General features: G+C 46.8%; 1 protein-coding gene across 2 annotated transcripts in view; it reads left to right on the forward strand.

The window, feature by feature from the left end:
- Positions 1 to 23,188, forward strand: part of rapgef5a (Rap guanine nucleotide exchange factor (GEF) 5a) — a 75,477-nt gene that overhangs the window by 1,722 nt on the left and 50,567 nt on the right. For both annotated transcript variants that reach the window (XM_088600395.1, XM_088600394.1), the window contains exons 2-8: positions 4,468 to 4,521; positions 5,523 to 5,629; positions 8,077 to 8,198; positions 8,957 to 9,125; positions 17,805 to 17,886; positions 20,817 to 20,865; positions 23,076 to 23,149. In XM_088600395.1, the coding sequence (XP_088456521.1) occupies positions 4,468 to 4,521; positions 5,523 to 5,629; positions 8,077 to 8,198; positions 8,957 to 9,125; positions 17,805 to 17,886; positions 20,817 to 20,865; positions 23,076 to 23,149 (657 nt within the window). The remainder of the gene's footprint in view (positions 1 to 4,467; positions 4,522 to 5,522; positions 5,630 to 8,076; positions 8,199 to 8,956; positions 9,126 to 17,804; positions 17,887 to 20,816; positions 20,866 to 23,075; positions 23,150 to 23,188) is intronic.

Below are 23,188 nucleotides of genomic sequence, written 5' to 3' on the forward strand. Positions count from 1 at the left end.
ATTTAACTCGGAATCTCTGCAGAGGTTGATAATGGGATGTGAGTGTTCTTAAATGAGTCAAATCATCACGTGTGAGAGCTTGCAAGCAGAGAGCTCAAAGGGAAATTTTCAAATGTTTTAATTATCAAGTACACATGCCAGGCTTACCAAATAACCAAGTAATGTCTTTCCCATGATCATATCACATTTAAATCTCAGTTTCCACTTTGTTCTGGTGCCAGTAAGTGTACAAGACATGGGAAATCGGAATTTAAATTCCTGCCTGGATGGGTTTTACTGTCCTTTCGTTCCCAGAGTGAAGCGGACAGGTTTGAAGAGAATACTGATAAGCATTAAAGATGTGTTTTCCTTTGGCGATCTGAAAAGCAAACGGGAAAAACGTCCGACATGTATAAATAAGTGTATGTAAGAGACAGAGCTGAAAACTGCTCCCCTTAGCCGTTGGCAGCTGGAGAGCAGTGTTTGTGAGTTCAGGCTCCATGCAGGGGAGCGATATTGTACTCCAGCCTTTAGGCTGCAAGCCTCCAGTCCACTGACAGTCACCTGAAACAGCCAACGTCCTCAAGTTTTAGTTGAGTGCACCTTGCAGAGACCAGCCGCCTGACTGAGGCCAGTGTGGCGCCAGTCCTCACTCTTGTCAGGAGTGATCTTATCTTCTGCATTGTTTCCTGCAGAGTAAAATGACGTACAGGAAATGGCTGGAGATAGAAATGACAGAACACTGTTAAAAACATCGTAATACATTTTCTTTCAATCGTTTTCCCACAGATTAGAAAGAGGTTCGTAACCACTGAACCCATTAATGATGACTAATGAACAGAGTACTGGCAAAGACAGATGTTGAGACATTTATCTTTGCCTAGAGAAGGATTCTAGTAAGTCACTGCAGTGCTCGGAGAACAAAACGCTACAGTCTTCAAAGCTACTCAGACAGAGTGGCCCATTGTAAAGGTTCAGCTAATATTTATAAAGGTTGTAGTGGAAGATAAAATCATGTAGCAGAGCTGGTGTGTATGAATAGCTTGTCATGGTTTTTAAGCATTTAGGTAAGGACTGGATTGCTGTGTCTGAGTCCCTCCCATTAAATAAACATCAGCGTTTTCGGTTCTCTTCAGTGTGTTTGTTTCTCTCTGCGTAGTGAATGGGAGAATTCAGCCAGGCCCTGCACTTGAAGCTCCTCTGCTGCGCTCTGAGTCACTGTTTGCACTGCGCTGGGCCTGTGTTCTGTCGTTGGGCTCTCTGGGCGTGACCATGAATAAATGACACAAGTGGGGCACTCCAGCGTGCGCACACATGAACTGCACATGGCTCTGCACTGAGCCCCTCACGGGACTGGAGAGAAGCTGAGCCCGCAGAGCCTGCAGCTCTCTGCTGGCAGACACATCAGTCACTGAGAAACTCCTGTGTGACAGGACGACAGCATGCCCAGGCACTGTGAACATTGTCTAAATGGCCCTTTTTGATTTAGTGCTCCCTAAATGTGATAATAGTATGCAAATATGTATATTTGGGTAATATGCTTGTCTCTGGTCGTTAGACACACGGTGATATCCAACAAAGGTCTGTGTATTAACTGTTGTGTTGCTTAGCATTTTTAGAAGCCGTAAATGAAATTCTAGAGTAATGCAAGCAAATGCAGAACTCACTAGTATAGCCTCATTGGGAACATTATGTGCGGTTTTGAACACAACTGTATAGAAAAGACACTGCTGCTCTGGGATTAGTCCAGAGGAGCGCAATCGGCTACATTCTGGGGCTTCCAGGCGTCTCCTCCTCGGACAGGCTGAAGGCGCTGAAAGAGTTTGGTTGTGAACAGAGCAGACTGCAAAGGGACCTCGTACAAGTGTTCAGAGTTTTCAAAGGCATCGACAAAGTCGACTCAGCAGGTCTCCTCAGAATGAGCCAGAGAGAACCAGTGGAAGTGCATCTACAACTAAGAACAGAGACCTGCCGTTACACAAAGGGCAGAGGGAGTCTGGAACAAATACCCAGCCATTTAATGAATGAATCCATCACTTTATATTCATACAGATACTGTTCATTTCTTAACGGCAGACATTGGCTTATGTTTTGATATTTTCTTTGCTTACTTGCTGCTGAATTTTTTTTGCCATCTTCCCGCCTACATTGCAAGCATGATGTTGTACGAGAATTATTTTTTTCCTAATTTGATGGCGTAATATACCTTTATTCTTATTTGAATGGCGTCTTGCATTTTTTAGATGTTTCTGAAGTGGAATTCCGCTTGCTTGATTCCTTTATTTGTGTGACAGATTTATCATTAAAAAATCAAACGAGAGCAGACAGAACGGTGCGGAGCAGAACATTTTAAGCTTAAGATAATCCCTTTCTGGCAGATAACGACCTGCTCTCAGCCAATCGGCAGGGAGCATTTGTTCTTTGAAGTTGAAAGTCGATGGAGCTTTAGCTCGTGTCCCAGCACTCCGCTCTGCAAGGTGCGCACACCTCCTGCGCAGATGTGCTCTTCTGCATCGCTCCACTGCCAGATGTGTCCCTGGAAAGGGTTGCCAACAGAAAAGAAAGCCTGACGTGTGCAGAAACATATTGAAAATCCCTTGCTGAAGAAAATGTAACTATAAGACTCCTGAGACTTTTCTGCATTAGCTTGTCTTGGCCTGTCAGATAACGCAAGAGGAAGCCATTCGATCCATCTAGCCTGTTTTGTAGTTGTTAAGTGAACCAAAGACCTTCTAAAGATGGTGCTTGAAGTTTTCTGCTGATGGAACCTCAATATCAGTGTTTTCTGTCAATAAAAATATGACCAGCCTGTCATAATTGTTTCTATGGCAGAACTCGTTCACTGTACATAAAGCAAGCACTGTACATTAAGACTCGCACCGGTAGGCAGATTTTGGCGATCACGAAATTGAAAGCTCTGTGCAAATAATTAAATCATTAAAATCATGATAGGAATAAAAAACTTGTGCACTATATTAAGAGTAAAATATCACAGGATGATATTTGGTATGTCTCCAGATGCCCGTCATTGCTGCTGGTTCATGCCCTTTGCATCTCTGGGATGTGTGTTCACACAGGTACTGTATTTATTTCACACTCCATGGTGGGCCACACCGATGACCCTGCTGTCTCTTAGCAAGCTGGTTGGTTAAGTCATAAATGTGCTCCTCACATTTGATTATATGTGACAGCATGAATTTGAGTAGAAACTGTGAAAACAGGCATGATAGAAAGCATGTTGCCGCCAGGGACACTTACAGCGAGGGTTGGAGAGAATGAGAGTGAGGGGTTTGGAGACTGACTTCCCTGAATCTCGGTAAGGGTCGTTTTTTCTGCCTGTGTTGCTCTCGGACACAGCGCGCCCTCTCTTGAGCTGATGGACCTTCGGCGATGCCGCATGCAAAGCAGAGACGCTTCTTCAGCTCCTGCAGGGTGTATAGCGGTCTTGTAGCACTAGAAGCCTGAACGACGCAGGAGTGCAGAGAGGCGCTGTATCTAACAGATGTGCCCTGTGTCCACCCCCTCTGCATCCGCAGCCAGTGCTGTGTTGTGTGGGAATGGTGATGGTAACGTTGGCTCAAGGCCTTTGGTTCATGAGCATGATCTACTCACTGCTCGTGCAAGCCATAGGCAGCCTTGTTCGAATGCATTGTGCCTTTATTACATTCTGTCCCCTTCCTCCAGAAGAGAAATGCTGCGTTGCATGTCTACAGAAGTGTCAATGCTTGTCTACTGGTTTGACATGACTCCTCCTTCCCAAACTGTTACATTGTAATGTGACACGTTATGCTGGCAGAAACTGGAAAGAAGGGGACCAAAGAAGGTTAAAACATGAAATGCAGGGTTTGCCTCATAAATGTGTAAAATACAGAACAGTGAAGAATACGCATACTTGAAATAAAAAAGCCTGTAATTTTCAGTAATGCTTAATTCTTATTTTCTGGCTCTTCTTGCATTGGATATTTGACATTCTAAATATGAGACATTCTAATGAAAGAGATGACATTTGTGTGGTTTTCCGTCTTTCCAGAACATACTTGACCTGACGGTCCTTCTATGAACATTGTCAGGGAAACCGGTTTCATGTCAATGAGCTCAATAGTGTAGTGACCCGTGACAGGCTTGATGCAGATATGCATTTCCAATACGGGGATATAAACAGTAAGTTGCTGACACTAGTATGATGTAATACAGTCCTTATGTCAAGTGCTTACTGTAGAAACATTTATTCATGAGGGGGAGTAACTGCAGCACAAGGACTTGTTTTTAGAGCCCCTCAGCAGTTTCCTCGTGTCGTAATATACCTGTGATCGCTGACCTCTCACCTACGTCCTGCAAACCGACCGCTGACTGCGAAAGCATTGGGAAGCAGTGGCAGAGATGGGCTGCTGATCGAGTGAGCTCAGGAGCTGAGGCGCGGGAGAGTTAGATCTCTGTTAGATCTGTTCTTACAGTGTTGAGTTCACGGTTTCCTTTTGTCTCCCTCAGCAATCAGCACCTGATACCATTCCTGGACAGAGCACCGAGATTTCAAAACAGAAGGTAAAGCTTGTGATATAGAAATATGTTTTATTTCATTCAGAAATTCTTTTCTCTTCAACATGCCTTCTTTTGGCACAGCTAGGAACTGTGTTAACTCCTAGAGAAGTGTCCTGTGAGGAGAGAGTCTCTGTTGAAACGAACTAATTCCTGTAGCTGAAGAGGGGAAACTGACCCTCTAGCCGCTGGTTTAAAGTGTTCAGAGGGGATACCAGTCCTGTACATACTGTACCAAACAACTGGAAGGACATTTGCTACACTCCACCCTTTCTGCGGTGGAAGCTGTACCTGGGAGAAGAACTTCAGGGTCACAGATGAAGAAACATGAGTGGAAATACCATGTTCCAACTCTCTGCTGACTTGCATGGAATCCTAATATGCATTTCCATGCCCGTGAAGCATCTGCATTTCCTAAAATTTACTTCACTCAAAAAACAGACCGGCACGCTTTCACATTAAAATGAAATAGACCGAGTAGCTACTGGTTTGCTTCCAAATGCCTTTTTAAAATGGAGCCAGCATCCCATCAGTGAGAGTGTGGCATTGATGTACAGTAGGGTCACTTATGTAAGCAGATATGTCACAGGTCTTTCATATACCGTATAGTTACTATGAAGCGGTTTTGAAGCGGGACACTGTACTCTTGCAGATGGATTTTGAAATTTCATGTTGTTGTCTACTGATACAATTATTTCCAGATTGTTGGTGGTCAATATTGAATAAAAAGGGCTTTGTATTTACATTTGTGGAAGAATATGCATGTTTCTGTGGTTATTGGCTTCTGAATGGTGCAGGTTTTTGTTCTGTCTCTAGGTGCTGCACCGTACATACAGGATCCTCAGTTGAATTGCTTGGCCTGAGGACGATGTCACACCTGTGCTGTACAGTACAGTGTGTACCCGTATGGGTTGCTGGAGAAGTGTATGGCATGTTATTGCTTCTTGTTCGTGCTGTAAGCAGAAGACCCGATCTAAAGGCTGGTCCTGCGGTTCTGTTTCCTTCAGGTCTGCGCAGAGAGTTTCCCCTGTGCTGGAAGAGCCCTGAGGAACGCGTTCCTGTCTCACAGCCTGTACCCTGCGAGAGACAGGATTCACCTGGCCAGGATTATAAGGTAATGCCTTGCAGCGTGTGGCAGCACTGCGGAAACTCTTTGCAGAAGAGACCTCTTTCCTGTGCTGGTTGCCCTGGCTGTCCTGCCTCTGTGTCTCATAAGATAATAATGACAAGTCCTGCTGAAATAAAATGCTGAGTCGAAGTTCACTTATCTCGATGGGTGCAGCGAGGCTGTGTGAGGTTCGGTTCGGTTCGGTTCAGTTTATTTAATGAAACGCTTATTTGCATGTGTGTTCCGATACGAAGACATTAAGGAAACATAAACACAGAACAGCAGCAGCAACAAGAAGTTAAATAACATACACCTCAAGCAAAAAAGTCAGACAAGCAGTGTGAGAAGAGAAAAAGGCATCGGTGTGAGTCCGTGGCAGGGGTAGAGGAGCTGAGGTCTGAACCCGCTTCTTCATTGCAGAGCAGATGCTGAAGGTCATTGTGGAAATGGGGTGAGGATCTCTCTTCTGCAAGAACAGGACACCCACACCTCATTCTCATGAGTTCATTAACTGTCTCACTATTCAAGTCTCAGTGTTTTAGTCTTTATATTCTTCTGGGCCTGTTGTGTGGAGAAGAATCCTTCTATTAATAGCCTGAAGGCAGGATTACATCCAAAATTTTCACCCACCTGCCAGCTGCTACAGTATTTACAAACCAGGCTCGTGGTGGTGACTTCTGTTGTGCCGGTGCTGTCTTGTTTCTGTCAGGTCAAAACCCACCCTGCAGCCCCAGGCTAGTCATGCAATTGTGTTTAGTGGGGTGACTGCAGTTTGAATTAAATCCACACCTAAGTCTTTTCATGTAACCCAGCCGGGCATGTTGGCTGAATAAGGTAATTTCATACATAATGGTAATTTAACACGAACCTTCCTCAATCACATTTATTTTAATGCAATGACAGCTTTAAGTAATTAAGATGTTCACAAAGTCCCAGGTATGAGCATCTGTTGATTTAATACTTTATTTAACCTGTTAAAATCTCTTTGACAGGGATGACCTGTGCTTAATCCAGTGATAAAGAAAATTAATGCACAGAACATGCATGCAGAGTAATGAGAATGAGTTATGTAGCTGACCAGTAGCTAAATTTTGTAACTGCATACGCTGCAGTTATATAATTGCTGTTGTTACTGTAAATGTTATTACCCATCTACTACAGCCTCAGTCTTAATTAATTACTTATTAAATAATTAAATAACAGAACATCAGTATATGGGATGTTGTTTCTCATCAAGCCCTGGCATTTGCATTCTGTATATTTTCGTTTCACTTCCTTAGTGTGGGTAGAAGGAGTTCCCTGTGTCGTACTGAGCTACAGCATGTTCTACTCAGCTGGTTAGGGTTCCACTCCCTGGGATGATGTTCTGAACTGGTGAACACCATTCCGTGCCACCTTGCGGTGAGCTGTCAGTTGCACAGGAACAGCGCTGTGTGTTCATGGTGCCACACAGTGGGAAATACTTGGTGCAGGTGGGAATGCGTTCTCCTGGGGTGGGGAGGGTTGGGATTCGTACCTGAGCCGGACTCTTCTGTCTCTCCAGGAGGAGCTGTGTGGGGCTTGAAGGGGTAGGGTGGGATTCGTACCTGAGCCGGACTCTCCTGTCTCTCCAGGAGGAGCTATGTGGGTCTGGAGGGGGTGGGGTGGGATTCACACCTGAGCTGGACTCTTCTGTCTCTCCAGGAGGAGCTGTGTGGGGCTGGAAGGGGTAGGGTGGGATTCGTACCTGAGCCGGACTCTCCTGTCTCTCCAGGAGGAGCTATGTGGGTCTGGAGGGGGTGGGGTGGGATTCGTACCTGAGCCGGACTCTTCTGTCTCTCCAGGAGGAGCTGTGTGGGGCTGGAGGGGGTGGGGTAGGATTCGTACCTGAGCCGGACTCTTCTGTCTCTCCAGGAGGAGCTCTGTGGGTCTGGAGGGGGTGGGGTAGGATTCGTACCTGAGCCGGACTCTCCTGTCTCTCCAGGAGGAGCTCTGTGGGTCTGGAGGGGGTGGGGTAGGATTCGTACCTGAACCGGACTCTCCTGTCTCTCCAGGAGGAGCTATGTGGGTCTGGAGGGGGTGGGGTAGGATTCGTACCTGAACCGGACTCTCCTGTCTCTCCAGGAGGAGCTCTGTGGGTCTGGAGGGGGTGGGGTGGGATTCGTCCCTGAGCCGGACTCTTCTGTCTCTCCAGGAGGAGCTCTGTGGGTCTGGAGGGGGTGGGGTGGGATTCGTCCCTGAGCCGGACTCTTCTGTCTCTCCAGGAGGAGCTCTGTGGGTCTGGAGGGGGTGGGGTAGGATTCGTCCCTGAGCCGGACTCTTCTGTCTCTCCAGGAGGAGCTCTGTGGGTCTGGAGGGGGTGGGGTGGGATTCGCACCTGAGCTGGACTCTTCTGTCTCTCCAGGAGGAGCTGTGTGGGGCTGGAGGGGGTGGGGTGGGATTCGTACCTGAGCCGGACTCTTCTGTCTCTCCAGGAGGAGCTATGTGGGTCTGGAGCTGGTGCAGTGGCTGCTGGAGCAGTGCTTGTTCGTGCAGTGCCGGGCGGTGGCGGCCAGGGTGTGGCAGGTCCTGCTGGAGCTGGGCATTCTGCTGTCAGGTAGGTGCCTGCAGGTCCACTGCAGGTTGCAGGTTGCTCTGCTCTCAAGCCAGGAGCAAGGGCGCAGGCAGGTCGGACTCTACACAAAGAAGGGAGTGGCAGCCACTGGCCCTACGGGGACAGTAATATAAAGGAAGCACAGCGGGTCTAAAAATGTGCTGTCTGGGAAGAGAATCACAGGTGGTGATTGCTTTGCATTTGGAGCCAGTCCTTATTAAAACCCCACAGCTCAAGTCTGTTCACAATTTTATTTTTTTCATCTGCATTTTTATCTCCGTTGACCTCTGTCACATTGGTGGAGGTGTACGGGGTGAGGGGGGGAAGGAGGGACATTTTCAGTCCTCCTGAGTTATTTCCTCGTTGTATAACTGGCGGATGCTGCGCTGCTCTGCGTTTCCTGCTCCTGGTTGGGTTGAAAGGCTGCTGTGAGGTGGGTGGGTGTGGGTGTGCGGCTCCACAGCCTCTGCCGCCCACCTGGTGCCCACGTATCTGCTGCCAGGGAGGAGGCCCAGCCCAGCAGGAGCAGCAGGGTCTGTCCTCGGAGCCAGAGCAATCTGCGCTGCTGTCAGAAAGGCAGCTAGTTGCATGAGTGAGCAGGGGCGTTCAGATTTTCCAGCGCCCCTTTGCTTTTTCAGTCTTTTTTTTTTTAAATGTTTGTTCTTGTAGCCTTTTTAAACAAAGCGGTGATTTGATTTCCCCAACCGAATCCCTGCCGTAAAAAAACCACAGAACCTCACCTCGTCCTCTGTCCCTGGCAGTCGACCAGCACGTCGTGTTTGAGGACTCCAATGTGTTCTACCAGTTCTCCTACGATGAGTGCGAGCTGCAGCACTGCGAGTTCAAGAGCGAGAAGGACTGGCAGGACAGCGTCCGGCTGCTCCTGCAGCTCGTGCCCTACGTGCAGTTCCGCGTCGGAGTGAGCAGTCCGTGAGTACAGCCGACCGTATCTACTATTAATTATTTACTAATTTACTATTTTTTGACAGAATGGAACTGAGTCACTCTCTGAACGAACCCATTTTCGAGGTACTGGCGTCTGCGACAGTTCATGCGGTTAACAGATTTATGATCGGGTTATCGCGAGGACGTTTCGATGTAGTAATAATGAGTGTACGTTGCTGGAACACAAAGACTGCAGGTTTAGCAGTGATAATGCAGTGAACCGTTGAGCATTAAAAACGGTGTGCTGGCTTAGGTTATAAAGAATTGACTGCATGTGGCTCAGAAAACAGACTGGCTTTTCTACTGTTGTTCCTTTGGCGGCAGGCATTTTTTCACATTGACGAGAGAAGAAAGAAGACGCAACGTTTCGGCTGTGGAGCCTTCTTCAGGTGTGAGGAAGGCTCACACCTGAAGAAGGCTCCACGGCTGAAACGTTGTTTTCTTTCTTCTCTTTTCAGCCTGGAATAAACCTATTGCTTGTTCCTTCGCAGCCTGCGCATGCTGACGCAGCTCCCCACCTGAATTTCCTCACATTTACAGCAAACCGCTATGTGCAGTCCTCTTGCGTGGTTGTCATAGTTATTTGCAGCGGTGCAGGAATTGTGGGATTGTGTGAAAGCGAGTGGTTCAATGATCACGTGTAAATGCTGCCACATCCTCCTTATATTTATTTGACACATGTACATCCACTGACCTCTGCTAGTGATTCAAGGCACCTTCAAGTCCCCGAACAAAATGTGGGGGTGGAGCAATCAATTCATACAAAAATGTGCTTAAAAGGGCTCAAGGTCTCTGAGACAGAGGAGTCGGTTTCCAGACTTTTCAGTGGGCACCTTCAGGCCTGCTTCCCGCCCGCAGACCTGGCGCCCGGCGCCCGCGGGGTTTGTGCTGGAGCTGCGCTCACAGGCAGCAGCTGAGCGATGAGCAGAAGTCTTCGACCCACCTGCCCATCCGGTCCTCCGAGCGGCGGGCCTCGGACCGGCTCGGCTCGTCCTCCCACGCTTGCTTTTCCCTGTGGGGTGTCGGCGGTTGTCGGTTCTCCGTTCCAATCCCGTGGGGTGGGCCGACGCCGACGTGCGAGCGTGCATTGTTTTGGAATTCCTTCTGCTTCAAGGGCTCCTGGTCAGCCGGTCAGCCCACTGTTGCCGATCTTGAGCGGTGGAGTTTCTTTGGACCCATTTTGTAGGGATTTTGGACTCCCTCCCCACCAGATTCCCATGGATAATCCTCACAGCGCCTCCTGTAGGGGATTGCACCGGCCGGAGCTGTCCTGTTGGCCTTGGCACAGCTGCTGCTGTTGAGGTCTGCGCACCACGGTCACCGTATTTATATAGTATCCATGTTTTAACATCAGTAATTCCTATCGATGAGAGTAGGTCACGTATATGAAATGTACCCTTGCACACTTCTGTGGCTTCGCAGTCTTGACACCTTGAGCTTGTACCCTCGCCGCAGTTCTGTCTCCGAGCTGGGAGGACCTGCTTATTTCTCACTCATTTCGGGGGGGGAGCGAGAGACGTTCTGGATCCGTTTCTCTTCGTCAGCCCTTCTCTGAACTCGAGACACAGATTAGACTGTCTCTCAGAATTGGAGCTTGCCTGTATTTTTTTATTTTTAGTCTTTTATTCCCAGTGTGTTCGTAAAGATACCTCATCAAATCCGAACGGTTGCTGATCCAAATATGTCACTCTCTTGACAGAAACTGTGCGGAGAGACTGCCGCAGGTTTCTAAATATACAAACAGGAGAATCGTTCTAATCATCCCAAAGGGCACTGGAAAATAATGTTAAAACTAATAATGCAGGAGTATTAGAATCATACGTAGCCGCAGTGTTTTTTAGTGCATTGGATGGCAGGAAATTAAAATTTAAGCAATAGTTGGGTAAACGGACTGAGCTTGCAAATCCTCTGTGTGCAGCACTGACTTCACAAAGAAGCACAGCTTGAAGAGTGCTCTGAGCACAGAGGTCTCAGGGGATCAGGGAAGATAATTACACTTGCTGTATGAAGAACAAAAACCAACTGTTCTACAGTGCGTTTTAATATTCATCTTTAGGATAATGTCATTGTAGTTTGTGTATGTATTTAGATTTCATTATTTGTATTAATTAATGCATCATAGAATTAATTAGAATTGAGTCTAATTGTTGCTTTGAATTTGTACAGTAAATAATGTGTTGTATAACACAACCTGCTCCACGCATTCAAAGCATAAAACAAAAAGAAAGAAATGGATCAACTGACATCTGTGTACATTAATAGTTATATTTATTCTGAAATAAGGTGAACCAGTCTCTGTAAAGTTCCTTAGTTAATTTCAAACAGATTCGACTATGGAGACCAAGGAGTTTTCAAAACAGCTCAAGGGTTAAGCTGTACAAAGGCACAGAGCTGGAGAAGAGTATAAAACATGTCACAGATCCTCTTGTCTTTGAGCCAGGTGAGGTTGATAATTAAGAAGTGGAAGGCACCCAAACACTGCCTAAGCCAGGCTGTCCAACTAAACTGAGCAGCTGGGCAAGGAGGAAGCTTAGCGATGCCACCGTGGGGACATCAGTGAGGACATCAAGAGCTACAGAGTTCAGTGGCCGAGAGGAGACAGAATGTCCAGGGGTCAGCGATATCCTGGTCACTCCATCAAGGGGGGGCTGTATGGAACTGGTTTTATGGTCATATAAGACAAAGTTGAAATGTTGTGTAAACGCTTTTGCAAAGTGTTACATCTGACACCAGCCCATCATTGTCCATCACTCAGTCAGCCCCATCCCTAGTGTCAAGTCTGTTTTTACAGAATTCTCCTTCTCATCAGCAGTAGCTTGGAAGCTTAGAGGAAAAAAAATGATTTGAGACCTAAAACTGGGACAAAAATTCACCTTCCAGTGGGACAATCACCCAGGCGCAAGACCAGAGCTACACTGGAGCTGTTTGAGAATGAGAGAGGCAGGTGTCCTAGAGTGGCCAAGTCAAAGTCCTGACTTGAGTCTTGAGAATCTGTGGAAAGACTTGGGAGCTGAAAACTGATGTTTATAAGTGACAAATCTCCAAACGGCAAGAGGCAAAAATTGCACTAAGCCGGCGTGTCAAGTTGATACGTACCCAGAAAGACTTGTAGCCAATGGTGCTTTTTTCTCTTTAGTTTTTACTGTTGCTGTAACCTTTAGAAGTCTTTGGTTTGAGCATATAGGTTTATTTTGAATACAATATTAAGTATAAATAAATGTATGTACTTCCTTTTGTGAATTTCACAAAATGGGACACCATAGGCATGGTCTGAATGCTTTTGCAAGGCTCCATAGTTCATGCTTTTATTTAGAGATTCTGAGTATGGGGTTAAAACATATTCAGCAGATCTCGGGATATGCTGATTAATTCAGAAACAACAATGAGATTAATTTCTGGACCATCCGAAGAAAAAATGCCAGCTTTCTCATGAGCTGCCAAAGGCTACCTCTTCCGGCCCCTGTTGGCACAGACCATCGGCGCAGAGGAGTTTGCCCTGTGCTGTGCACCAGGCTTGAAGGACAGACACGTCGACCTATGAAATGAGCTCAGATGCTCTGCAGTAAACCCAGATGGGGTCAGGATCATGGAGCCTCTCAGATGCTGCAGGCCACTGTGTAGGGAGCCGTACATCTCAACTAATACATCAGCTGAGCTTACAGGGGCCGCAGCAGAGTTCTGACTTCGCTAGATGTGGAAACAAATTGCTCTTTGAGTTAACTAACTCGCGAGTCCTGCTGTGATGTTTCAGTTCATCAGTAAAGGGACTTTATTTATGAAGTTATCTGGTTCTTGTTGTTTGCAGTCTGCACCTATTCAGCAAGGTCTTTCGAGCCCCAGGGGGCATGTCCCTCTGGACCGCTGTCTCCAGGGGGCGGACTGCTGTCTCCAGGGGGCATGTCCCTGTGGACCCCTTTTGTTTAAGAATGATCTTCAGTTAGTTATCTCTTTAAATGAATTAAGCTAATTTGTCAAATTTGTGCAACACCTATCTAAATTTGACTAACTCATAAATAGTTTTTAACGTCATGGGATTTAGGGGCCTGTGAATCCAGGAAAAAGTTGTTTTCAATAAATATTTCTTCAGTTCAAGAACTGAAAAAGACATTGTGGTGAGCCCTTTCAGCTCTTGGTATGGATTCAGGGAAATTGAATATTGTTCCAGTAATGGAAAATAAAATGCTATCTGATTGAACCGCAGTATAAAAAAAACCTGTCAGAATGGCACAAAACGGTGGCACTGTGAGAACCCGTGATTGTGTTCAGTTGAAATCTGCTCTGCAGGGGTCACATGCTTGCAGGGAATACAGAGTTTAAACCCAGCAGTGTCGTCCTTCTGAACTTTAATAGAGTGATCAATATTTATAAAAAGAGCTAAACAATTACCTAAACTTTCCTGTTTTTATTTTATTTCCTGATAAGCACAGAGTTCTGTTAAAAAAACTAATGTAAAGTCTTGCATCAGACCTGTAAAAACCCAAATCTCTTTCACTTCACTTTTTTTGCAGTTTTACCACGTTATGCTAAAATCTTAAATAAAATTCTGAAAAAAAGTGCAGTCACATGGATCTTCTTCATGCTTTCATCTAAATGGGCTTGGGCACCCAGACACTGGCACACTCACAGTGCCATCAGTGAGAGGTAGTGATTTGCATGGGTTTGAATATGATTCAGACTCACGGCTGGGAGCTGCAGGGCTGTCTGTGCTTCATGATGAAAAATCTGGGGAGAGACAGAGGAGTATTTTTTCCTCAGATGGGAGATAAGAACGTGCTATCCGAGTTTCTGATCTCAGCTGCAGGAGATGGTAAAACAACCTTTCACCCTGCCTTTCTTCTGTCCTTCTGTGTTGTGAACGTCAACGTCGATAATTCCAGCACCAGTAGTCCATCACATGGGGAAGTCCACCCTACACTGGACCGGGAACAGACATGGAGAACTTGTGATGAACAAGAGGGATTACTTTTTGTTTACCGTTAGTCTCCATTAAAGGAACTTGATTATCAAAATAAAGTAGTCTTTAAAACCACATCTGAAACAGCAGTCTATAAAGGGTGCCAGCCTGGAAATGAAATTGAGAAGAGACCAAGTGGAAATAGTAGCTGCTCTGATTCTGTCGGCACTGTGGGAGTGAACTACCAGCCTGTCTCGCTGGTGGGTTCAGAAGGAATCGGCTACGATAATAGAATCTCCCTCCTGGATTTTATTAGATAAATCCCCTAAAGTCTGGTCTGTTGCTAAGCGGCTGAATACGAAATCCTGTTACAGTGACTTTAAGTATTTTAGCCGTATTTAATTTTTTTGGTGTAGTTGTTTCCAAATGATAAAAAAGATAGTTTGGTGTGGTAGCTTTAAAAACACAGAATTGTAAATCACGCAAATGGCCTCTCTTGACCCATTGTTCGTTCTGCTGAGCAATTGTAATGTTTGCTTTGTCTGTATTTAAACTGGGATTTAATAGCTGAAAGTGCCTGCGACTTTAAGAGGGCTTTGTCAGGGATTCATGTGTGTTGCTGCTTGTGCGTTTGCAGTAATTGCGAAAGATCGAACTGCAGGTATATTCAGTCCACACCTCCTGAATTAGGGTGACTGTTACGGCGGAGTGCTGATACACTGAGCTTTGCTTTTCCTGCTAACGTGGGTGTGAACAGATGAGCCATAAATGGAGGAGGAATAGCAGCATTGGAGCAGAACTGGTCTCTTAGGTTAGAACCCGGAGATGGGAAAGAATTCCGGAAGTGCCCAGTGATTTCTCAGCCCAGCGTGCGGGAGCTTTATCTGGAGCTGTCCAGTGGCTTGGGGGCAGGGGGCTGCTCAGCTGCTGTACTGTTCTTGGCCAGCAGGTGTCACTGTGTAACAGTGCTGTGGGAGCAGTTGGGGAGCATGTTTCCCCCTCACAGCAACACCCACACTTGTGCTTCGCATTGGTGCTTTTCTTTTCAGTACTGGGCTTCTCTCTGTCAGCTGGACTTGGCGTGTTGTGTGAGTGGATTCTGTATTCCAAAACGACAAGGCTTTGATTTCTCAGAACTGTCTTGCCTCAAAGCAGCTGTTTCACATACACAAAAGCTTGCAATGCATACAAACATTACAAAGTAAACAGTTTAATTTAATAGGTTTATTCCATGCTGAAAAAAGGAAGAAAGAGAACACAACGTTTCGGCCGTGGAGCCTTCTTCAGGTGTGAGAGAGACAGGGCAGTAGGCAAAGGTAAAGTAGCAGGAGAACAAAGGTTGGGAGGGAGGAGGAGTGAGAGGCGGGAGCAAGGGACAGAAAGAGAGGCCAATCAAGAGGTGTGAAGTCAGAATGGGTGCAGAGAGGTGTGAAATGAAACTTCCAATGAATGGAGAAAATTTAAAAGAACACTAATATGTCGTTAAGGGAAGGGAGAATGTGTGATCCTAACTGCAGAATAATTTTAGTTTTGGTGGTCTTTCTGAGTTTAATTTAATTACATTGAATGTTCAATATAACATCACGTAATAGGCCTCATCCCACACGTGGTCATTTCACAGGAGTCCACACAGCTGGACCAGAGCCTGTAAACCTGCCCCCTCCACAGTTACACCAGCCCAGATAATTCCACACAGGTCAATTACCTGAGAACATCTGGAGTAGTGTTCTAGCAAGCAGCTAATTACCCCAGCCCGAGAAGGGAGGACTCTGGCTGTTTATTGCTTGAGGGAGTTTTCACCCCTGTGTGCTCGGGAACACTGGTTGAAAGGTGGTGGACATGACTTTCCGTGTAGCAGGACGCCTCGCTGCCCCTGCTGCAGGCAGAGCTTGGAGAGGGAGGGAGCGGACCTGCGGGTGGGAGAGTGGGCGGGTGGTGTGGGGGTGAGGGCCAGTCAGGCGTGGCCCCATGGCCTGACCCCCTTAAACAGGCTCTGCTGACACACCTAGTTCATGAAACTGCTGTTTTGTTACTGCAGGTTTAGTTTTTTTTTTTATGGGTGGCCACAGTGCTCCTGGTGTCTGTGTAGGCATTTATATGTTCAGTGATGTTTTTTTTGGGATTATTGTTAATTAAACAAGATTTCCGGCAGAAAGCATTAGGATTTCTGCTGAGAAAGGGAAATGGAATTGATATTCGCCAAAAACCTGGGAGTTTTTTTTTAAAAACCACACATTGCTGATGCATGTCTGATATTTACATAAATACTTATTGCTGAACAACACATTTTCCCTGAAGCAAAACTGTCAAAATGAATCTCTGTCTCTCCACCCCTTGGACAGCTTTGCACTTAAGGATGAGTAATCTGTGTGAAGAACAGATCAAGTGTGTGTCTGTCTGCCATGTTCCAACCTAAATGTGCCACACAGAACCAGGGGGTAAAGCTGCTGATTGAAACCTGTTCTTCAAAATCACCTGCATATATTTTATTATTTCAATATTGTCTACGGATATCTTCTCCTGCAACTCCTATCTTTCAACCCACTGAAAGCCTGGTCAGTACCTGGATGGGAGACTCCTGGGAAAGCTAAGGTTGCCTCTGGAAGTGGTATTAGAGGGGCCTGTAGGGGGCGCTCATCCTGCGGTCTGTGTGGGTCCTAATGCCCCAGTATAGTGATGGGGACACTAGACTGTAAAAAGGCGCCGTCCTTCAGATGAGGCGTAAAACAGCGGTCCTGACTCTCTGTGGTCATTAAACATCCCAGGGTGTTTCTTGTTTACTGTGAGTTGTCTATGTGAACATGTTTGAAAGGGGCAGCGCTCTTTTGCGTGTAGTGTGCACAGTTCACTTCAATAAAGCAATGGCTGAGAGAGAAACATTGTATCGTGGAAGAAATTACTAGGCGAGATCCTTGGAAGAGTTAGTAGCAGCCAGACAAGCTGTAGCTCTGAATGGCCTCCTATCCTTTGTTACCTTCCTCAAGGCATGCTTGTTACATTTTACGACATTATATGGGTATGGCATAATCTGGAAAAAATGCAATCTAAATGTAATATGAGCAAGCTAGCACACAGCTTGTAATCCTGCTTTTGAAAGTAGTTACTGTATAGCTGATGTGGATGTAGTGGTGGTGTTCTGAAAAGGTGCGTGTGCCACTTGTTTAAACATGGACAGTGCTCATCGAGCCAGCGAGCAGTATGAGGATGTGCTTTTCCTGAAACTGGGTCATACGCAGGCAGGTGGTACCTTCTGCCTTGTTTGTAAAAGGCGAACGTTCACTTTGAAGTTTTCACAGGAGCTCGGAGTTCCTTCTTACTTTAATTAAAAATATGCTGATTAGATTTCATCCACGGACTCAGAGGTGAACACCTGGCACACTGAGAAAAGTGGTGCCTTGTCAAAATCGTAGCTTAGTTCTTTGCAAAGGCACTGTATAACCTTGAAGCGAAACTCCAAGCACACAGATAAGGCTTTGTAACCTTTCCCAGACTGTTAAGCAGCACCAGTTCGTTCTCTAAAGCTACCGCAGATTTCTTTTGATCTGTTAGCACAGACCTGAGTGCTGAAAACCAAACATTTTGATGTCATGGACAGGTAGAATCACTTCCTGGTGATCAGCTTATTATTTGTGTACAGTATGTTTCAGTGCTCCAGATTCTACATAACTTCTTGTTACATGTTAATGAGATGATAAACCCGTCTTCTTATGTGTTAAAAACACTGGTGTTGATGTAGCGTCTTTACCCAGTATTATCTTTTTTGTCTCCAGTCCAGACAGAGAAGCAGAACAGAAGAAGGAACTCTGCAATGAAATTCTACAAATGAAGGCACTGGAGCGCTTAACATCAACAGTAAGACAGAACTGGCGTGGTCTGTGCTTGTGTCTCCTTAACTCCTGCGCAGCGCTGGAGCTAAGAAAAGAGGCCTTTATTAACGTCTGAATTGCCTCCTGATGTTTGCTAACTTTCTATGTCATGGAAGAGCGAATAGAATACATGTTGTGCTGTAGCTGTGTAGAGGTGCTGTTTCTGCTGCACAGCTGTTGGCATTGGGGTTCAGTTCTTTTCTCTACCAACTAATGGCTAATGAAACACAATACATACTGTATCTGAGATCACCTTGAGCCTGGAGGTTAAGGAACTGGTCCATAGATGTGTCCTGACTGCAGCAGCAGATTTTCACCTCCCCCTTGAACCTGAAAGATTTGATCAATGAACTACTAATTCAGCAGCACATTTGCACACGTTCCGCACAATTCAGTAACAGTTCCGTTATTCTGCACGGGAGTACTAAGACATTGGATTTGTGGTCCTGTCCTGGCATGTGCAGTTTGATCTGTTCAATGAGAAGGGCTTTAAGAGTTTATTATTCATCTTCATTTTTTTCATTGTCATTGAATATCATTCTGCAGTCATCTAGCGTGTACTGTATTTCTGAACGCAGACATTTTCAAATGGCATTTACCTGCCACCCTGTTTGTGCAGTGGATGTACATTTTATGTTTAGGACTAATGAAGGTACAGTAGTATATTTATTATTCATCACTCTGTAGTGTCCACTGTGATCCTACTACAAGGAATTTGAGCTTAATAACAACTTGTTAAACAGGTTAAGCAGGCTGTTGTGTGTTTTCTTTGTGCTTCTTTATTTGTTTTGGAAACTGAGGTTGCAAATGACTCTAAACAAAATATTAGAACATGACACCAGACTATTTAAGGTATAAAAATAGAACAACATGGACCTAATGTAGAGAGTAGTATTGCATATACAGTAGCACATACTTTCTGTATCTGCTCAGATTGCCTTCAGCCGCTGGTGCCTGGCAGCCTCATGAAGACCCAGTTCTGATCACCAGCGCAGTGCTCTTAGGAAGGTCCTGAGACTAGTGCTGTCCACTGCTGCACTAGTGAGACCGTTCTCCGTGACTCTCTCTCTGCCCGTCTGGGCTCTGCTCTGGGAACACACTATTCACCAAGAGAGCCCTCTGTACCAGGGCAGTGCAGACGGCGGGGCTGTGACAGGGCCCCAGTCCAGGAGCCCTGCCCTGTCTCTCGGGGGCCAGTAAAAGCCCCCGTGCGTCTGCGCTGGGGGCCCCGAGGTTCTGCTGCAGGGTCACTGCCGACCAGCTGCCCGACTCTGATGCAGAACCTGGCCTCTACAACTTGTTTCTCGTAATTAAAAACGAATCGCTAACTCGGTAAAAAAAAATAGTTTTGAAAGTATTTGATCCAATCCAGAGCCCTGGTCCTGGCTAGTCGATTCATAGACGATACACATAACGTTTTTATGCCTGTGGGTTATGTACAGTAGCTGTGCGTAATAATGGTTAATAATATGTTGCAAACCTGTCGAGCAGCACAGCCTGCAGTTATGCCTTCTTGTGGAAAATCAAGACATAACTAAGTTAGGCGCAAAATCATTAGCATTGTCTTTATCTGATAAGCAAATGGAGCTCCAGAGAGCTGTTAATGACAAATATTTTATCACTGATACACTTAGCTTTTCATTTAAATCAGGGTGCAGTGTGGAAATCTGACCTTGTCCTGCCCTTCAAGAAACCCACCCAAGCTTCTGCTCGTAGTATGTTGCATTATGCGATACTTCATTTAGATAGAATTTATTTTTTATATCCCTAAACAAACATGTGACCAGGAAGGTTATTTTCCTAGACGCGTTCGGTGATCTTTAGGGCGGATGATTTCCTCTTTGCCCTCTGTTGTTTGTGTTGTTTCTTTTGTGTTGAAAGTAAAGTAAGTGAAAGTAAAACAAAACACGCATCTGAACAGAACGAAAAGGAAATCGCTTATGTAAAGGGAGTTCCTGCTAGGTTTTGCCTGATCTGATGGGCAGATCTGAAAAACTTGTGCAATGCTTTGGGAAAGGCTGCCAGTACATGACCAGGCGTGGGAATAGAAATAGCAGCCCTTCTGAAAGCCTGATGAGCTCACAGGATGTGCTGATGTTTTCCCAAGAGAGCTGTGTCAGCGCCTGCTCTGAGGCGATGGGATCTGGCACTGTATCTGTTGTCCTCAGAGCAGCACAAACGTCTCCTTTTCCTGGGGAGCGTGTCACCGTTTGACGTTCGTCTGCGCTCTGTGGCTTCGACAGCTGTCTGCTTGTGGTTGTGCTATGCTGTTCAGCTCATCCGGCTGGAAAAAATGAAAGTTCTTGTTTGTCTGTGCTGGCAGAGAGGTGGGAGGACACGAGCAGCAGACTCCTGGACAAACTTTGTCTCTTCTGGGTCACCAAGTCCTCTGTTGCATAGTTGGTCTAATTGTTTAATTAATATCCTAATAGCTGTATATCTGACCTAGCTGTGAGGAATTTCATAGGTGACTGTACCTTTGATTAATTGAATGTTTTGAGTAATAAACCATAAAAAACTTGACAAATGTATATTCTCTAACCAAGGATGTACTGTAGGTTACCCAGAATATCCATTAGGTTAATTGTTTAATTACTACTCCTGTAGAACAAACACATAAGACACTGGGCCCCTAGGAACTGAGTGTGACAGCCCTGGTTAAAGTACTGTACAGCATCTGTGCGTTGAGGGATGTGCTTTTGTTAACCAGAATAATCCATGGGTTTCCTTTCTTTCAAGTACAAGGGAGGTGCAAAAATATACAGATTTGTTCTCCATGCATGAGATGCCATTTCGAAACAGGCCCTCAGAGAGGCCAGTGGTGGAAGTGCCGTTGTCTCGGTTGTCCACCCCCTGGCCGTGAGGAGCCGCGGGGGGAAGGGAGTCTGACCGCTCCGTGTCTGTTCCCCTGGACAGGTGCAGAACGAGCTGGCGGCGGCGCTTGCGAGGAAGGCGCGGAGGTCAGGTGAGTGAGGGTGCTCTCGGCGCGGGCGCGAGGGCCGCTGGGCGAGCGCAGCGCGGCGCTGCGGGGTGCGTGATCCCCCCGCAGTGGGCAGAGGACGCCCGCCTGCTGACGGCGTGAGCAGTATTCCTGACTGTCCGTATTCCTGGATTTGTCTGCCTGAAGGAGGTACAGAGCTTTCCTCTGAAGATGCCAGCCCTGAGCTTCATTAGTTGTTTGTATTAAAGAAGTCCACGTTCCGTGTTCCCTGCATGGCGAGGATATTCAGAATGATGGTCGTGCGTGCGTGTCCGCCGCTCCAGGCGGCTCTTGGACAAGTGGCAGCTCTGTCTGCTGAGAATCCTGGGAGGAGCAGCCCTGCAGCTCGTTCTTTTCTTCGGTGTCCCCTCCCGCAGAGAACTGAACCCCTCGACTCTCTGGGCTCCAATTGTTGTGTAAGCCTCACGGGACTCAGTAGCTGCAGGCAGTGGGAATGCTTACTCCTGAGCCTGCGAGCTTTAGCACACTTTGACAAGTCAATTAACAATGCAAGTCTTAATTACACCATCTGTTAATTAGTGCACGGCCTGTTCCATCACAGTAGATGTCCCTCCCAGGTCATTGCGTCCATAGCGTGCTTTCAGGAGGGCTGGGGAAGACTGAGCGCTGTTCTTGCTGGCCTCTGGCTCAGTCGACACGGGCCGGTCGCCCCTGTGAATGGCAGGAGGGAAGTCTTCGGTCCGCTTCCTCAGGGAGTGTCGCAGGAAAGTCGCACATCCCGAATGGGCTCTTTTGAGAACACGCTGTTACTGCTGGAGCCAAGGAGAGGGGTGTGAAGAGAACATGCAGCCTGCACTGCGCAGTGCACTGCAGGTCAAGCACCACAGTGCGAGTTTGAAACACAGCTGGAGATGTATTTTCTGACCAGATAATCCCCAGTAGGATCTGGTCTTCCAGGCAGTCCTAAGCTATTGTCTTTCTGCCTTTTCTGCAGAGCTGTGAGATTAGGATCTTGCTCTATAATCATGCTTTTCCTGAGCAATTTCCACCTTGCTGTGCACTTGCTAAACAGCTTTATAGGGTGAAATATCTGATACATTCTTTTTAAATTATTTAGCAGAGGTGCAATAAATCCTAAGTCTTTTTGGTTCTTCAGTATATTTGGCTGATAAAGCTAGGCGATGACTTAAACAACACATTTATTTTTAGTGGGCTCTTTCGCGGAGGTTGGGGAAAAAGATAAGACCCTCCTTCCCCTACCTGCAGTGTTTCTGCAGATTTATTTTAACCTGTCAAGAACAGTAAAATCGGGAGCAAAAGCCCTAGTGGGTTTTTCAGTGAATATTAATAAAATAAGGAACAATGTTAGGAATGCCACCCTGAGCAGGTCAGTGCCTTGCACATTTTTAACAGGCTTCAACAAAGCTGTGCTAGACACGTCTGCCACAGGCCATCAATCCATCAGCCCCAGTGCGTTTTCCTGCCACAGGCTGCTTTCCACAAACGTGTCCACAGATGTTTCCTGTACTGGAATAGCGGACCTGTGGGCACAGAGGGGAGAGTCAACAATACCCCCCAAAAGGAGAAAAATCCCTGATACAGTGATGCCCCCTTTCTAGGGAGTCAGTGTTGTGAGCCTTAAAAAGAGGGCTCTGAATGCTGTTCGGTCCTCGGGAATCTCGCCGGGGATGCCGCAGACCAGAGGCTGATTCACCTGCTCTGAAACCTCAGCATGTCAGCAAGCGTAATGCAGCGTCTGGCATCCCGGAGTCCTGGGCTTCTTGGCGCTGCCCCACATGTTCTGGTGCTCCACAGTTCTGTTGTGGCTTCATTCTTTCACAATGCTGGGGGACACGCAACTGAAACTATTCAGAAATGCCGTCCTGGATTCATGCCTTAAATAAACCGTAAATAGGACTTTCAGGGCAGGCACCCAGGTGCCTCTGCCTGTGTGATTAATACCAGGGGGACAGTACTATCGTGCTGCAGGATTAGTGGGGTACGTTGACCTTGTCCGTGCTTTTGCAATGGGTGTCCAAATTCCCAAAGGAAGGCCAGTTTCTGAAGGGGGATCCCTTGTGGAAAGCAGCCACCTGGCCGATAGCAGCAGAGGGCACATGCTCGGGCCAGGAGTGTGCCGGGCGCTCGGGCGGGGCCTCGCAGACCCGGCCACAGCGCCGCACGAGTGTGCACAGCGCCCGGCAAGCCCCCCTGACGCCCCTCTGCCTGTGCAGTTGCAGTGGCTGACGAAGAGGAGCAGGCGGGAGCGGAGGAGGCCGGGCCGGAGCAGGAGCGGAGCGGAGAGAAGGTAGGGGCAGGCGCTCGGCTCGCCGGTCACCGCGGGGGC

This window comes from Lepisosteus platostomus, chromosome 12 (genome assembly GCF_059453375.1).
Source record: "Lepisosteus platostomus isolate fLepPlt1 chromosome 12, fLepPlt1.hap1, whole genome shotgun sequence".
NCBI classification, from domain to species: domain Eukaryota; kingdom Metazoa; phylum Chordata; class Actinopteri; order Semionotiformes; family Lepisosteidae; genus Lepisosteus; species Lepisosteus platostomus.